The sequence below is a fragment of the Sturnira hondurensis genome, unplaced genomic scaffold (genome assembly GCF_014824575.4).
Source record: "Sturnira hondurensis isolate 20B ecotype Veracruz unplaced genomic scaffold, ASM1482457v3 Scaffold0001872, whole genome shotgun sequence".
Lineage (NCBI taxonomy): Eukaryota > Metazoa > Chordata > Mammalia > Chiroptera > Phyllostomidae > Sturnira > Sturnira hondurensis.
Window position 1 is genome coordinate 32,954,102 of NW_028074503.1, and position 18,056 is coordinate 32,972,157.

Genomic DNA, 18,056 nt, shown 5'->3' on the forward strand with positions numbered 1-18,056 from the left:
CATGAGAGGCAACTATACATTGATATTTCTCTCCCTCTCTCCTTTCTTTCCCCTCTAAAGATAAATAAATAAAATCTTTAAAAAATGAGTGTACGGCCATCTCCCTGGAGAAATAGGCCAAAGCTTAAATTGCTGTAGGCCCTTGAAGGGTCACAGGTTTGGACAGTCATGGGCACAACACGGGTGTTGGAAAAGAAAGACTTGGAATGTGGTTTGCTTGGCAGGTGGAGGAAGACAGGGTTCGGAACTTCAGGTGCTTGCTGGGGAGTAATAAGTAATTATGGTACGCATGGCTTAGAGTCCTGGTGAGGCTTTGAAGAGGCATGTGACAGATGTGATGCTAAAAGACTGTTTACATGACAGCAGTGTGCAGAGTGCATTCTGGGAGAAGAGTGGGGTCACCCCATCCCCCGCTAAATCCAGGTTATTGCAATGGTCTTCATGTAAGCTGATAATTTGCAGTCAGGAGTACAGGTGTTGATTTGGGACTCGGGGATGATACCTGAAACCATGGAAGGGAGGTAACTGGAAAAGAGAACATAGCAAAAGCAGACTTACAAACCCTCCTGTGTAGCTGGTACCAGAGCGGGCAACCAAGTAGGACCTGACTGTGGTTAGAAACTACCCGGTCCCAGAGACAAAGCCCTAGGTAGACCGTGCTGTCCTGTTTTAACCAGTTTTGAGGAGGGGTTCTCAGACTTGAGTAGGGAGAGTCATTCCAACCCTCAGGAGTGCTGTTTCAGTAGAGCGAAAAAGGCAAAAGCCATGTTGCATCTGGTTTTATGGAAAGGAACACTGAATGTCTAAAAAAACCCCAGTATTTATATAGTTCATCTTCCAGATAAAATTTAGCATGCCTAACAAGGAGAGCCACAATAAGTGGATGGGAAAGAGGCGGAAAAGTAGAACAAGTGATTTATTTTCAACTCGGAGCAAGGTCTTGTGATTGCACTAGAAGCCGTGTGCCCTTCCCTGTCGTTCCGGAGGACAGATGCGTGCATTGTACTTCCTAACCTAAACAAGCAGCGGGGAGTGCGGCCCAGGGACGACATTCTGCACACACAGAGCCTCTGTGTCTCTTGAATGCTAACGCTTTTGTGGTTTTTTTTCTGCCTTCTAGAACTTGTTCAACTTGATGTTTACCCAGTTCCGAATTATCTGTCCTATTTGGACGTTTCCAGGTAAGAAGCCAAGTCCTAGGGTGTGCTACCGTCCCCTCGAAAATTCCTTAGGTAATTTGGACTGAGCATTGGCATAAAGAACTTTTTCTATACTTTGAAGTGTATAAATTTAATAGTTTTAACTTACCCTGGGAAAATGTGCATGAGTATCTGTCAGTTAAAACACTGCACTTGTATACTGTAGTTCAAACAGCAGATTCAAGGTGTTATGTTGGCGTGGACCCCAGTTTGAACACCAGGCTTGGGTTTGGAAGATTGGTGGGTTGGAAGGTTCCGTAGCTCTTTAATTACATTAACCTGCATTGTTGTGTCTTTCCCCAAAATGGTGTCGATTTCATTAACAATTATTGTGCTGTATTTCTTTGATTTTCCCCTCTTCCTCTTTGTTATTTTGGACATACATCTCCTAGCTGAGAACCCTGGGAAAGTAGCCACCAAAGTAGCCTACCAATCCTTACTGAAGTGAGCTTGGTAAGGATTCCCATCAGCCTGCTCACCTTTCTCAGCTCTTTCCCGAGTAGCTGGCCGTCTCCTCTTTCATGCAGACTCACGGCTGTAGTGTGTCAGAGTCATGCCAGTTCCCAAACATATTACAGTAGACTTTTTCCTGAAGACATAAAGCGTGTATTTGCACAAATTAAACTTTAATAATCTTAACACACTAACACTGAACTCACTTTAATGTACTTCCAAATGAACTACCCCAAGTTTTCTGAATATCCACAGTGCTTGGGAAGATGTGGTCCCTTCAAATGCTACTATTAATGCATCTCAGTGTGCAAATCAGACGTGTCTGTTCTCAGTCATAATTATGTATGAATGTCAGAATTTAGCTATTATGAGAATTATTACAATTACAGTTTTATTAGAAATTCATCACTATAAAATCTTTTATGAGTAGTGCTTCATACACTTCCCACTGAGTTCATGTCAGACGATGTTGTTTACTGTGCTCGAGTCAGATACTACCTGACCGAGTTATTTATTTGCTTTCCTCTTGGCCTTGGTTGGTATCTTCAGTTTTTAAAATAAGAACAATACTGGAGCATTGGCCGTGGAGTGAATTTACTTTCCCTTTATTTGTCGTGTGTACTTGGCTAATGGTTCCATCATGTATCTATTAGGCACTTTGAGGTCCTCGGGTTCGGAGTCCCACACTCACAAGAGTTTTATTGCAATATTGAGGTTGCTTTTAGTGAGAGGTACTTTCACTCCCCTATTTTACCGAGACATGTTAGAGGTTAATTACTATAAAATGAAATCAATACGTGTATCAATCTTTAGGGTTCTAAAGCCAGAACTGTATGTGCCTGTATAAACACTAAGCAGAAAATAATGTTTTATATATTTTAATTGAAAAGTCAATATGATAGCGAAGAACATGAATTTTAAATCACATGTAATGCTGTCACCCTAATATTACAGCTATTTTCACTTTTGCTCTAATATAATTCTCATCCCAAGCATCATATTTTTACAGAATTGTCGTCTTTTTTAAAAGCATTATAGACATAACACATTACGTACCATTTTAGATTCTTTGTGCCTGGTCATTTTACATATTTAAAAGAAAGATAAGAGGCTAAATATCTGAGATTAGGGAGACATTCAAATATAGTAGATTTGTGTAAGAAGGGGTCAATTCATGTACTGATTAAAGTCACAATTAGTTTAGTTCACCTGTTTCTGGTGATTACAGCTACCGCCTCATGCCTCCGTAAAGGTTTTCGGATAATGGATTCTGAGCTGTGAGGGCCGGGGTGCCTTTGCTCTGCTGCTGTTCTCCCCACTTCTCTGTGCTTGCATGATGCCCGCGGGAGCTGAGAATTATTTCAGTCTTAAGGGTAAAAATGCAAATTGGAAAATGAGGTTATTTTATGCCGTTTGACTGTTTGACTGAACTGGAAGTGTATGCTTGTTTGTTTGTTTGTTCCAGTATAAGATCTCCTCTCCCTAAACTTGCATGGCTTTATAGACTTTTTAGGATGTCAGTTCTGGGAGCCAGACTTAAAAAAAGAATAGACTGTGGAGAGGATGTAACTATGCCTTTTCCCATCTTTTCTTTACTTTCTACTCCTTATCAAAATCTTACTTCTATGTTAAAATGACTACATGTATGCTTTTGATTTATATTCACTGTATTTTGGGATTTCATTGATGTTTAATTTATTCTGTGTAATTATTTTGAGTTTCAAACTATATTTTAGGCCACATTCCAATCAAAGAAAAAATTGTATATTCTTACATTTAGGAACTGCTTGGAAAATGTGCCTGAGTGGGTATGTGAAAGCCGAAAGCTAGAAGTTCTGGATATTGGCCATAATCGAATATGTGAACTTCCTGCACGGTGAGTGTAACAGATCAGGCTAGAGAACTGCAGATTCGATAAGCAGGTGTAAAAAATCAGTGATACAATGTCGAACTTGTTATTAGGGACCCCTAAAAGTGTTACAGGTGTGTGCTTTTTCCCTTTTTATTGAGTTTATTGGGGTGACAGTAGGTAGTAAAATTAGACAGTTTCAGGTGCACAGCACATCATCTGTACACTGTATTGTGTGTTCACCACCCGAAGTCCAGTCTCCTTTCATCACCATGCATCCTCCCTGTGTCATCCTCCACCTCTCCCAAAAGAGCTCTTTTAGCCCTGGCCGGTGCGGCTCATTTGGTTGGAGTGCTGTCCCATGACCAAAGGGTTGCAGGTTCAGTTCCCAGTCAGGGCACATACCTGGGTTATAGGTTCAGTCTCTGGTCTGCACGTACGATCCCGGTCCAGGCATGTGCTATCCCCAGTCTGGGCACAGTTTTCTCTTCCTCTCTCTCAAGAAAGCAGTGGGAGAATGTCCTCGGGTAAGGATGAAAAAATATAAATACATTTTAAAAAAGAGGTTTTTTAAAACCTTATTTTTTAAAACCTAATATTTATTATCTTTACTGCATGTGGTGTCTTCAAGTTACAAACTTCCCTGATGCAGTGAAGAGTGATAGGAAGCTTTGACTCTGCTACGCTTTTCAAATTCATGTAGCGGATGGGTCCTGGTGGAAATTTTTAAATAAGCCAAAAGAAATGTTCAGAGACTCAGCAAACTGTGATTGGTTTGCCTGTGTAATCTCAATTCTTTCCAAATCCTCCCCTTTGGCCCATTAACTTGACATGTCTGCCTTATCCACAAATAACATTTGGTTTTCCTTGAGCATAACTTTGGGAGAGAAAAGATTATTAGATCATTAAACCTAGAAAGGGCAAACTGGATCCTTTTTTATTTCATAATTTTTACTTTAATGCCAAGATTTCTACATCAGCCATATGATGATGTCTAATATCCACAGATACAGACATCTTCGCATTGATTGTGACACGAAGTGTTTCCGGAACGTTAGTGACTAGCCCTGAAGTTAATGACCAGAAGAGTAGCCTGTCCTCGTGCTGGCCCGTGGGACTTCCTGTGGTGATAGGGATGTTCCGCACCTGTGCTGTCCAGGGCGGTCCACTAGCCACGTGTGACTTTTGAGCACTTGAAATGTGGCTACTGTGACTAAGGAGCTGAATTTTAACTTTGACTTAATCTTCATTAATTTAAATTTAAATAGTCATTTGTGACTGTTGGCTGCCATGACTTGAGTCTCCTGTTTGCACCATTCTCAGCCAGTCATGGGGCAGAGGAAGCCAGTTGTTTCTGACGGTGCGTACTCAGAAATACCAGTGAGAATACTGTAGAAATATGTCACTATTTTGGAGTTAAGTTTTACTTCAGGTACGTGATCTTTAAGGCACATGACCGATGTTCCTCTGTTCTCCTGTAAAGAACAAAGATCATGAACTATACATGCTTGGTCAGCCTAGTAAATGTGTTGGAGTTTAGCTGTTTGATATGGTAGCCGCTAGCCATAAGCCAAGGGTCTGTTGAGCAGTTGAAAAGTGGTTAGTCCTAATTGAGAAGTGCTGAAGTTGAAAATATACACTGGATACAAAATAGCTCAATAATGTTGTATGTTAGTTACATGTTAAAATAATATTTGGGGTATATTGGGTCAAATAAAAAGTAGTGTAAGAACTAACTTACCTGTTTCTTTCTATTTTTAATTTTAAATTACATATGTGGCCCACATTAGATTCCTGTTGACTGACACTGTCAGAATGTGGTTCTCATAAAGAAAGTCTGGGTTTACATTTTCAGTCCCTAGAAAGCTCAGCTCGGGTGGCTTTCTCGACCGTGTTCGTTATACCTGTAAGTCCAGTGTGTGCCGACGGAGCATTTTGGTGACGTGGTGCGTGCAGCCCATCACCAGCGGACGGCTTGGGGCTGTGCCCAGTGCCAGCATTGTGTGTGGGGCCGGGGCGGTCAGAAGACAAACAGCAAAGAGGAGTACAGGCTACTGCTGACTAGGGAAGCGATTTGATGGACAGATTCCTGCTATCTGCTTCTCTGTTTCCTCCGTGCTGTTCGCCACTGCAGCTTCCCCGGGGCCTCAGACACAGCACACTGGAGTCTAAAGCCTTTGCTTCACTGTGGGCTACAGCGAAGATGCTGTGTGCCTGTACCAACAATTAAATAATAAATGCAGGGTGCCTGGCATTGCACCACATTTCCCCCCAGAGTCAGCCTCTGATTGGTTCTGTGTGAGTTCAGGCCTTTTGCAGGGATCTAAACAAATGCTTATTCAAAGCAAATCCCAAAATGCGCTATTGTCAAGGAATTTAAACAGTGTCTGTTTTTGTATGTGTGGTGGGACAAAAGCACTGTATTGTTTTGTTCTCATTTACAGCAGCACTTGGTTGCAGACTTTGTATTAGCCCAGCCTTGATCTGACACTCCACGCAGTACAGTGATTCCTTGGAAGCTGATTATTGCTCATGCTTTGTTTATCTCAGTGGTGTGTGCAAAGGGTTTGACAAAACAGAAGTTAGTAGTATTTTGAAGTGGAAATGTGTTAAAATGAAAAGAAGGTATTTTGTGCTTAGTGTCTAAAAGAATTGAGCCAAATCCAGTAAATAGCATTTAATGCTCATTCTGTAGCCATCAAATCTACTTTTTTATTTGAAAAAATCAGGATAAACATTTTGTCACCTGTCTTTCAGCTACCTGTCTATTCCAGGGTAAAGTGTGTGTGTGTGTGTGTAAATAATAAATATCCCAATTCTAAATTGCACCACAAGCCCAGCAAGGCAAAAGAATTGGTGAAGCCAATCCCGAATTATTCGGTTGAAGTGACCGTTACAGAGACCTTGTGTTAACTGTGACTGAATGACAGTCCTGGACAATCTGTCTTGTCACATTGATGTCTAAACCTGCCAAGCCAGGCACGTTAAATATCATTCATGTTGACCCGAGTTGTCACAGCACTGAAACGGATTCTGGCATCACTGTGAGCACAGAATCTCATTTTGTTGCTGAAAGTGAGTAAAGGTACAGGTGTAACGCAGAGTGATTTTAACAGCTTTGGGTGTCGGTGAGTGAGGTCAGTGGAGGAAAATGGGTGGTGGGAGAGGGAGCCTTGTTCTTAGACAGCAGCGTGAATGAATCCTCGCTCTACAGTGGTGCTGGCACCTTGTAACCTCACTTCCCCACACTTCCCAGACTTCTGTGTTTAAACCCAGAGTTCGTTTTATTCTGTACAACTGTTGAAGGCCCCAGTGGTCATAGAGCGGACCTCTCTGCAAGTCTGATAGCCTCCGGAGGGAACATGGCCAAGCTTCCAAAGAGCTCTTCAGGGCGCAGCAGAGAATAGTGGATGAAGTGCATTCTGTTCTCTTCAGGGGAGAGTGTCTACTCTGATCTAGCATTCAACCAAAGAGAAAGCAAAAGCGTACAGTCTTGGGGAAGTGAGGAAAGGCGAGCTAATTGATTGTGAAATGCAGCGGAGGGAGATGCAACGTTTTCTCAGTTGGCATTTATAAAAGATTAATTGGATAGACAAACCCTTTATTGAATGTTGATTCTGTAAGATAAAAATGCTTGATTGTATTTATGTAGAATCTGCTGTAAGACACCCTGTGTTGCACAGCGACACAGGACCCAAGCCCTGCCTTCAGTAGCCTACACCTTTTAAAGCTTGCCCTGTGCACCTCAGATTAGACTGCCCTGTTCAGAATCTTCTCCTAAGAAACCTTTCTCATTCGCTAAGTAGCTTCTTTGTTAACTATGCCTTCTCATAGTTTTTCTCACTTTGTTTTTTTGAAAGTATGGGAAATGTTGAAATATGATCAGCTCCAAGTTGGAGCTTCTGGTAAAATGAATGTGCAGTTACTCTGAATGAATGTGTGTGTTTTGGAGAGATCATTGCCAGTATTCTCCCACTCCTGTTGGTTTTTTCATCTTTATCCCAGATGAGCTCCAAGTAAGTTTCCTTTTTCTCTGTCCCTGTTGGCACAGCCTGTTCTGGAACGGCAGTCTCCGGAAGCTGCTGGCGGGACACAACCAGCTGGCGAGGCTGCCCGAGCGGCTGGAGAGCACCTCCGTGGAGGTGCTGGACGTGCAGCACAACCAGCTCCTGGAGCTGCCGCCCGGCCTTCTGATGAAGGCCAGCAGGTAAGGCGGCCTTGCTTGGGCTCCGCAGCCCGCTGTAAGAGGCCCCCTCGTCATCATTCCCGTCTCATGACCCGAGACCATTCGCGTGGACTTTGGAGTGTCTGTCTCTCTGCATCTATGAAGAAAATGGCTTGCCGTGCACTTCTCTGGCCTGTCCATGTTGTAAGGGATGGAGTGGGGAATCGCTTCTTCATTAACTTCACTGCCTCCTGGAGAGCAGCGGGTTGCTTGAGATGCTCAAGGACGAGAAGCTGGCTGACGCCTCAGCACGACGCAGGCTGCTCAGGCTTACCTTCATTAGCGTGTGAGTCTCCGTTCTGGCTGTCACATCTTTGTGACTCTAGGGGACAGAGAGAGACTTGCCTGGAGTTTGCTTAGTTCTCTGGTTGTTTGTTTTTTTAGCCAGTTCTTATCTTTACCATAGTTTTCCCCCTTACATTAAATTTACTTTTCTAACAGAATTTTCCTAACTTTGTTTCACTAAGTATTTAAAGAAATTACTTTGATTTGAGGAGGAGGCTGGCGCTCTCAGGCAGAGAGGGTTATGAAGAGGGCGGGTAAATCAGTTCTATTTCGAACAACGTTCCTGTGTTATCTCACTTGTCAGAAGACAAGAAAAACAACCTTTTATGACTGTCCCCAAATGATTCATGGCTTCTTAAAGTTAATACTTCTACTTTTTCCCCTTTTCCAAACCTAAGTTATTGAGATTTTATTTACCTACGTTTAAACACACACACACATCACTTACATTCCAGAAAATGCAGAGACACTGCGTGTTCGGTTTGTTGAATTTGGAGGAAAGAATACACTAGTACTGACGATTGTGGGAGTGGGTCAGCCCAGAAAACATGAAGTTCAAAGTATTGCGGAGGGTCTGGAAGCTTCCAGGGGACTGCCAGAAAAACACACACTGCTGGACACAGAGCGAAGACTCTTTCTCGGGGGTTTTCTGTTACTCTGGATCTTGGCTGCTAAAACCAGTACCGCGGGTGGGTCACATGATGCGGTCTGTTAAAGGCTATGGCTTTAGAACGGGAGCGCTGCTCTGCTGTGCCGGGTGGCGGGGAATTGTGTTCGGAAACCAAACAGGAGCAAGGAGTCTCCTCTGAATGGATGGCATTCACATGTCTCTCCACTTTCCTCTGAAAGCCTCAGACCAGTCTTATGAAAATCCCTAGGACTTAAATCAGAGGTTTGAGTTTATGAATTTACTCTCTGTGTTCATCTTTGAGTTTTGTTTACTTTGACTTGCTTTTTACTGGCAAGTTAAAAAAATGTAGATAGATGTGCACTGTGATAGGGCATATGTTGCTGAAAGATTGACTTTGAGTTTGATCTTATGACCAGATTGGGATTTGGTTCTGTGGGGGAATGGACAGATATGCTAATCTGGATCTCACTGGCCTAGATCTCTCGTCTTACCTCTGTTTGCTTAGAATTAAAGGTGTTTTTTTTTTTTTTTATGGAAACCCCTCAAAGAATTTCAGATAATCCGTTTTCATCAACAGATGGGCAAGTGTGGGGATTGATGTTCCCCATGGGTCACCGGAGTGGATGGATGAGGCATTGCCATCCTTCTGTTCTTCCTGAAATCTTGGCACTGCCGACTCCGTATCCATCTTGTGTCTGTACACACATTTGGTGGCCAGAGAGCAGCTCCTGATGAGCTCACTCAGATGAACAAAGTCTCCTTAAAGGAGAGTTACAGGTCCTCTTGTGGGAGGACATTAGGGTCTTTTTTTCTCACTGGTTAGAACAGTGCAGGGCATTTTCAGGGATGGGTATGGGGCCGGGGGCTGGGGGCCTACACAAATGAAGTACATGGTAATTAATAAATATCCCCAGAGAATTAGTCACTTTACAGATCATGAGTTTCAGTGACTCAGACAGAACATGTGTAAATATCAAGGGACCTAAAAGGGAACAGATTTGGGAGAGCATGACTGATTGACCATGAAAACGGGTGCCTTTTGGCAAAGATAGGTGTTTCCAGCATTTTGAAGAGCTCTGTGGCCTACACATTTTGTTTTGTTTTGTTTTTAAAGTTGTCTTGCGAAGGTCTAATTTTTGAGAGCCACAGTGGAATAAAACAGTGTTTCTCAAAACGTGTTTTTCGAATCCTCTAGATATCTTATGAAACATGAAGCTTCCTGGCCCTTTCCACTCTTCCGCTGGCTCACCTGGCCAGTCACCAGGATTTTGACTTCTCTAGATTTTGAGACCTTCCTCTGACCTACCTAATATGACTGTCTGGGGGCTGACGTTGGGACTCACATGCCTTCTGAAAGGCAGGCACAGTGTCGCTTCTGGGTGTTTTTGCCAAACCATCACCTTATTCTAGTGGTGATAAAACCTAAGTTGAAAGATACTCTACAAAACAGCTGTCTAATGCTTTTCAAATGTGTCAAGGTCACTTGAGACAGATGAGGCTGATTAGAGGAGACTAAGAGGGCATAAAAATGAAGTGCCACCTGGGGCCCTGGATCGGATCCTGGACCAGATAGAGGACGTCATTGGAATAATTGAAGAAATTAGGATACGGTCTTAAATAATTATACATAATTTTTGAAGTTATTTTTTCAAGTTACTCTCTAACAGTTCTTATATTTGTATACCATTTGTCCCCTTGTGTTATCACCATGATCCTTATTGCCCAAGCCAGGCAGATCTTCAGACCTTCCAAAATAATAGTATGTGAAGTCTGCTGGACTGGTACTCACGTGACCTTCACTTGCCATCCCACCATTAGGTCGTGTTCCTAGATGATTAATAACAGGGCTTCTTTTTCAAACTCATTAGTGGAATGCAACATATAATCTACCAGCAGTTAAAAATAATTAAATAGGATAGAAAATGCCAGTGTAAGAGAGTGAAGTTAAACATAAACATAGTTTCGTGAAACTTTTGTTTTAGTACACATATACATTTTGTGTGTGTGCTCTACTGGGTGGTCATGGAAAATGTATTTTGTACTCTTGATTGCCATCATAAAAAATGTGAAAGCCCTTCCTTTTAAGAGCTATCCGCCTTATGAAATGGATAAACTTATCAGAAGTGCTGTGTTGTAAAAGATGGTTGAACTGGAGGTGGTGGGCACACAGTACAATATGCAGGCCTCGTATTGGAGAAGTGTATACTTGAAACCTCTGTGATTCTGTTAACCATAGTTAACCCAATATGTTTAATAAAAATTAAAGAAAAAAAAGACAAGTGGTAGGGAATTCAGATTGTTTTTGTTTGACATTTCTGGAACATTTGGGGGCCAAAAATAAAAATAGAAGAGTTTTGCTGGCCTTAGCATCTTAACCTTTTGTATTTTTAATAGACTGCAAGTCCCAGTACTGATCTCCTGAAAAAATATTTAAATGCAGAGTACCTGGTATGCCTACAAATAGGTTCATCTGTTGTACCAAATCCAGTGCTTTGCTTCAAGGATAGTTTGGCTGTAAAATTTATGGGTATGCTGGAAATTACTAAAAAGCAATTAAAAACAAAACCAAACAAAAAAAATCAGGCAAACCAGAGATGGGAAGAACAGAACTATTGCTCAAGAAGCAAGGAGTGGATTTATCTCACTGTTCTATGGGCAGCTTCCCGAGTGCGTTAGGTAGGAGCCATACACGGGTGGCTTTTCTCTGCAGCTTTTGCACTTCTGCTAAGGAAAGTTTTTGTGCTGTTTATTAAGTTACTTTAAGAACTGAGTTTGAAGTGTGGCTCCTGTGTGGTCTTCCTGTTACCCAGCGGGCATCCTGCTTGACCTCCAGCTTTTTTGGAGAGAAGGGGCTGTAAAAATGTCCTCAGGAAAATGTTTTATTATCACTGTTTGTACCATTTGAATTTTGGAGAGGTCTGTTAGGGAATAATAGTGAACTCTTAAGACTGTCTAGATCTGTGTTTTATTTCTGGCTCTGTCACTAATTACTGTTCATTGCCCAGCAATGCGACTTTTCTCAGCTCCAGTTTCTGTCCTCTGTGAAGTCGGAGGGGCCCATCTTCAGGAAGATGGGAGAATCGAATGAAATGGAAAATAGGAACGAGCTGTGGTTTCTAGAAAGCACGTTGCATATGAAAGGAAAGCGGTGATACGCTACTCTTTTTTTTCTAATTAGAAGAAGAGGGTTATATAGTAAGGGTTGTATGGGTGAACTGTCTCTTGGCACATAAAACAGTATTTTATACAAAAATCTGTAAGAAGAAGCTTAGTGAGGTTATCACTTCCTGTTGAGGTTGAGACCAAATTCAATGCTTTAGGATTTTAGTTGAAAGCAGGTTGTGGAGTTATATATCCTATATATATATATTGAGTCAAACTATTAAATTTTTCAAAATCAAAGTGTTTGTTCATTCTGGGGGAAGTGTAACACCTACGTGAAACCCATTTAATTTGTGTCGTGATACATTGTAAGGTTGTGGGACAAATGTTTTCTGTTTAGGAGGATGAGTACTGAATTTAATTTTCCTGAGACCCTTATAATAAAAAATCACTTTAGCTCGGTCATTTGCTTTCTGCCCATTGACTAAAAAGGTGATTTGGTCAGGCTTTATTCAGTACGAATGAAACCCTTTGGACCCAGCCAGTGTAGCTCCAGCTTAGTTTTATTCCTGGAGTGGTCGGAGGTAGGGCTCTTTCCCCCTCGGTTTCCCATAAGGGGTACACAGCTCCTTTGGTAAAGGCAGACTCAACAAGAGAGAGGTCAGGTCCTTCTGGAAATCACTGCTTTTCCTTCCTTCAGGTGGCGTGAATGGTTTTTAAAGTGCCTTCTGCAGCTTTCTAGATGAACATTCACTTACCAGTCTTTTCTCCTTTCCAAAGAATACTTTCTCTTTTTCTGGCCTAAACATGTGCAAGCACTTATAAGTTAATTTCTCTCTCTTTTTTCCTGTTGTCTGTAACTACGTGTTTCCTGGAGTATTGTGTTTTAATGAGATTGTCCGTTTCCCAGCCAGCTCCACTTCATAATATTTTGGGACAGTACATTTTAACTTTTTATAATTCTGTACTGAAGAAATTCCTAACAGGGCATTTAAGTCAGGTCATATAAATGGGACCCAAAGACACAGCCTCATAAAAACCCTCTGAAGAACTGTGGTGCTGAAACTGGTTTCCTTCCTAGTTCAAAACCATTTCAGAAACTGCACGGATGACCTTTATTTTCTTTGCAGCACACACGACTGTAATTTCCCATGACTATTTATGGCCTGTACAGCCCTTCTCTAACTTCCTTTTTTTTCTCTTTAATGTCAACAGAATACGTGTTTCTTTAATGGAAAATGTTCTATTTTGGGGAAGCCGCTTTTCCTCGGACAGCAGTGGGGTTGGGTGTGTATGCGTGTAGCCGGCAGGGCTTGCGGGACTGGAGACTGTTAAGTCAGGGGACTGAGCACTTGGACTGGCAGTCCTGGTGGTGACTCGTCAACGCAGAGGCTTCTTTTTGTCCAAGATTAAAAATAATTTCACCTGTATTCCATATTCTTTTTTAAAGGAAGGTTTTATTATTTTTTCCAAACATAAGGCAGGATAGTCCTGAATTGGATGCTGAAAATTTCAGACCCAGGTTATTTTAAAAGAAGAGAGTGGAGGTTAATTAACAGGGTAGTTCTGGGTGAGAAGTCAGGGCAGCTTTGGCCTTGAGAGTGTGGTAGGTGGGTCCTGTGTCCCCCTCCCCTTCTGAATGATGCAGACTTGACCACAGCAAGGGGTCTGTTTCTGCAGCTGTGCATTTTGCGTTGATCTGTGTCTCACAATAGGAGCAGGATCACTGTGTTTGACAGTTTTAGTTAGGTGTAAAACATGCTATCATTTGGATAACCAGCTGCATATATATGTTATATGTGTGTCATTTACTTGTTTTAAATTTAATGTAAACGTTTTTAAAGAATACTATAGATACAGAAAACAGGCCAAAGTATAAGGGTAGCAATGATGCATTTTCTCAAAGTGAGCACACTTGCGTACCCAGCACCCAGATCAAGAACGAGGGTGTGATGTTCGAATAACCAGAAGCCCCTTCCCAGATTCTGCTTCCTCCCCCTTTACTTCTAGTGCCATGGATTCGTTTGGCCTGATTCTCAGCTCTGTAGTGACGGCCTCATGCAGCACAGGCTCTGTTCTCCGGGTTCTTTCCCTCAATGTTACATGTGTGAGACTCGGCCTGTTGGTTGTGTAGTTGTAATTCTTTATTACTCCAGCTTTGTAGTGTTCAGTTATCAGAGCAAATCAGCTCCTGCGCTTGTGAGTCCAGTCAAGTGTAACAACATACTGACAGGGGCTTAGTCACTATGTGATTTACTTGTGAGCTGATGTCTAATTGATTTATTACTTTGAGCTCTTTAAAAAAATAGGTGATTGTTTTTCTCTTCCTAAAGACAAAATATTTGCTTTATCACTCTTTCTTCCACTCCCCATGAGCTATAAAATTAGTTACTTCCTCTCTTCTTTGTGCTTCCACAAAGATTGATTTCTGTCTCTCTGTATTTAACACGCACAGGTAGGCAGGTAAGGTGTCCACATGCCTGCTAAAGCCAGGTCCTATCTTTAAACTCCTGTTTCCACACCCGGTTTCTAACACGCTAGGTTTTTGAGGCTTCTGGACCAGAGCTCTGGCTGATCAGCAGGACTTTGTTGCATTTGGTCATTGTAGCTTGAGGTTCCTGAATGCATCTGCGAACAAACTGGAAACCCTTCCTCCAGCCACACTTTCTGAAGAGACGAGCAGCGTCTTGCAGGAGTTGTACCTGACAAACAACAACCTCACGGACAAGTGCGTGCCCCTGTTAACCGGACACCCCCACCTGAAGATCCTGCACTTGGCCTACAACCGACTCCAGAGCTTCCCAGCAAGGTGAGGATCGCAACGTGGTGCTTTTCACTGTGTTTCTGGAAATGAATTCATGGAGGGAAAGGCGACAGCCGAAACGTTCGTGTCACAGATAATGTCAGGCTTGTTGCTTCCTGGTTCCTCTTCCCCGCTGTCCTTTCTGCGAGCCGTGGTCACCACTGCCCCAAGCAGAAATGCACTGTGTTTTGAATATGAGTGTATCCAAAGGCCCACTCACTAGCACATCCTTAGGGTTTTGAAATAAGGTAATATAATTTAGCCAGTGTATTTTTTCTTTTGCTTTTTAACCAGTCAAATTAATTTTTTAATAATTAACCACCCTGGCTGGTGTAGCTCAGTGGATTGAGCGCGGGCCTATGAACCAAAGGACTGAGATTCGATTCCCAGACAGGGCACATGCCTGGGTTGCGGGCCAGTTCCCTGCAGGGGACGCATGAGAGGCAACCATGCATTGATGTTTCTCTCCTTCTCTCCTTCCCTTGCCTTCTAAAGATAAATAAAAAAAATTAACCTAATATGGTGTGTGGTAATTAAAACATAAACAAGGAACCTGAAGGTCCTTAATTAGCTGCCAGCTTTTCTGTCCGTGCTTATGGTACAAGAAACAGGGGTGGACTGTGCAACCATAGAAACTGGGTGCCATTACAAGTGAGGTCTGGCTCTCAAAAGATTCCATTTTTAATAATATTTTGAGGTTGATGTGTAGCATCTACGACCAGTGGCATCGTGTCTAGTTTTGAGGGACTCCCCGCCCCGAGCCTGCGTGAAGGACTCGCTCCCCTTCCGTGCCGTGGGCACTCACTCGCCTCACAAGTTGGGACTTGGAGCACGTGCCCACGCCTCAGAGCAGCAAACGCTGACCCCTCTGGTGTTCTGTTAACTGCAGCTGAGCCCTGGCCAGTGCACAGCGCAGGCACAGCCTCCCTCCGAGCCGTGGAGACCACCCGTTTGTTTAAACCCCTACTGAGAAGGAAGGCCCAGATACGCATCAGCTTCAAGTGTTGTCTCTTGTTGGTACTCTGTGTTTATTTCTGTAGCTTTTCCCTTCATTTGATGGTAATGATTCAGTATTTTTTTAAACTTCTGTGTACTTAACTATGGAATGAGGAGGTGATATATTGGCAAAAAACATGACAATCACATAAGATAATATTTCTGAAAAGGCTCATTGTCCTATTTCAGGTGGTGAATGTGTGAGCCCTCCAGGAGAAATGATTGTCAAACTCGAATCTGGGAGTGTCCCCCAGGGCCCACATCAGTTGTAATCACCTAAAGTGCAGAGAATTTTTCATGCACCCCAAGCAAACCCATCTGGCCTTAGCTCCTGCCTCCCTGGGGGCTGTGATTTGGTGCAGTAGCCTCCCTGCAGACAGGCCTGGGATTTACCTGCCTCCTCGAGCCTCCTGCCTCACGGGAGGTCTGGCCTCAGGTCCGCTCAACCAGCGGAATGTGCTCCGACGGTCAGGGCCATCTTTCCGCGTGTGGGGACATCACTTCCTGTAACTTCTTCCTGGGGCCTGATCTGTGCTTTCAGTCATTTCTTGTGCCCCGTTATCCACTGATTTCTCCACGTTTCTTTTCAGACTAGTCTGATAACTTATTCAGATAGTAGTCTCACCAACTCAGGCCGCTGTAAGTGGATTGCTTCAGTCTTTGTATATGATGTTGTTTATGGTACACCTAGTACCAGGGTGGGTATTTACGCCATTAAAAGGTCTAATTTCATAAGACAAGAACTTAGTTCTTGTTGTGCCTCAGGCATGTATTTATTTTCAGGGTAAGCAAATAATACAACTTTTATATGTGAGATACGACGAAAGAAAAGTAATAGATTCTTGCTAAAGTGTTTAAAGGTTTATTGTGGCAAGCAGAGGAGACACCAATAATTGTCACCTAAACAATCCGATTATGAGTGTGAGGGACACTCACTGAGCACCTGGTGCCCCCAGTGGTGGGCACAGGGAGCAGCGGCTCCCTGTCTGGTGGCATGTGTGCCACGGGCTGCAGAGGTGAGGGGCATCTTCCTCCAAATGTGCAAAAGAACCACAGGACACCCTGACTCAGCAGTTTCCTGTAATTGGTTGCTATAATTATTGATTCATATTATTAAAATTAAAAGTAGATTAAGAGTGGACAAGAAAAAGCATTGTGTAACAAGAGCGTCGGGTGACGTCAGTTACCAAGGCCGGGTCAGAGGGGTTCCTTCTTTGTGGCGGTTGGGGGGAGTTGAAAGGACTCTCCTTGGGGTACAGCTTCGCTTTGGGTGCTGCCAGCCGGTGGAGAGAGGTGACTCAGACGACCTCCTGCATCTGCTCCCCCACAACCCAGCAGCTGTCATCGTGGTGACGGTGATGGCAGAGGAATTGGGGAGTGCGGTTTTAAGGGAGAATGTACCTTCATCTGAGGTATAACCCTCTCCTCTCTCTGTTCTCCAAGTTTTCAGGGCCAATACAAAGGAATGCGTACTCTCCACCTAAGCACTGATACTGGATTAATGCTGACTTTTGACCTGTTGGAGCAGGACTTTCATTGGCTTTTAGACTGAGCTACATAGCAGGGGATTGTGGCCCAGCTAACTTAATTCACACGCACAATTTTCCGTGGAAAAGGAAATCATTATTCTTGTTGCCAACTTGAAGCATTCAAGTTAATAGTTTTTGTTTCGTGGTAGGAAAGAAGAAGTTAAAATACTTCCATACTCAAAAACAATAGTGAAAACAAAGTCTTATGAGTTCAAATCTGCACTACAAGTGAATCTTTGAGAAATCTTTAAAATCGTAGTAAATTCCCCTTCCATTTTTATTATGTATTATTTTCTTTTTAATTTGCCTTACAATCATCTTTTGACTCCCTGCCCCATGGGTTTCCTCTTTTTTAGTAAAATGGCCAAACTGGAGGAACTGGAAGAAGTCGACGTCAGCGGGAACAAACTGAAAGCTGTCCCCACGACCATCACCAGCTGCCGGCGCATGCACACCGTGGTCGCCCACTCCAACTGCATCGAGGTCTTTCCCGAGGTCATGCAGCTCCCGGAGGTCAAGGTGTGTGGTCGGACCGCTAAACTTGAGGCTTCGGGTCTGCAGAGAGAACCGCCTCTCACTCGGTCGTCAGAGGCGCCGGCCCTGTGGTTGGTCTTCTTCAGCATGGCGACTCCCGGTTGATTTGCTCCATCCTTTCTAGCCACGGAGCTATACTGTTGAGTGAGCAGAGGGTAAAAATCCCCCAAACAAAAAACACCAAACCCAGGGTAGGGGCAATTGGAGTCCGGGCCCTGCCCCTTACCAGCGGTGTGACCCTAGGCTAGTCCTACTTAGCCACCAAACTCTTCCCACCTGTCTAGTGGTCTCACACCCTGTCCTCCTCTCATCCAGGCTCAAAGACGGAATCAGGTACGACAGCAGTTTGAAAAACTTAACGTTACGACGGCACCCCCTCCCCTGCAGCTCCCCTCATTAAGTAGCACCCACCAGTGCGGTGCGCCTGACGCACAGAAACCCCCTGTGCGG

The 18,056-nt window shown here is 43.3% G+C and overlaps 1 protein-coding gene across 1 annotated transcript in view; it reads left to right on the plus strand.

The window, feature by feature from the left end:
• PHLPP1 (PH domain and leucine rich repeat protein phosphatase 1) overlaps positions 1 to 18,056 on the plus strand; it is a 172,676-nt gene that overhangs the window by 136,184 nt on the left and 18,436 nt on the right. The window contains exons 8-12 of the mRNA XM_037035406.1: positions 1,121 to 1,181; positions 3,433 to 3,528; positions 7,553 to 7,708; positions 14,353 to 14,553; positions 17,429 to 17,591. Of these exons, the coding sequence (XP_036891301.1) occupies positions 1,121 to 1,181; positions 3,433 to 3,528; positions 7,553 to 7,708; positions 14,353 to 14,553; positions 17,429 to 17,591 (677 nt within the window). The remainder of the gene's footprint in view (positions 1 to 1,120; positions 1,182 to 3,432; positions 3,529 to 7,552; positions 7,709 to 14,352; positions 14,554 to 17,428; positions 17,592 to 18,056) is intronic.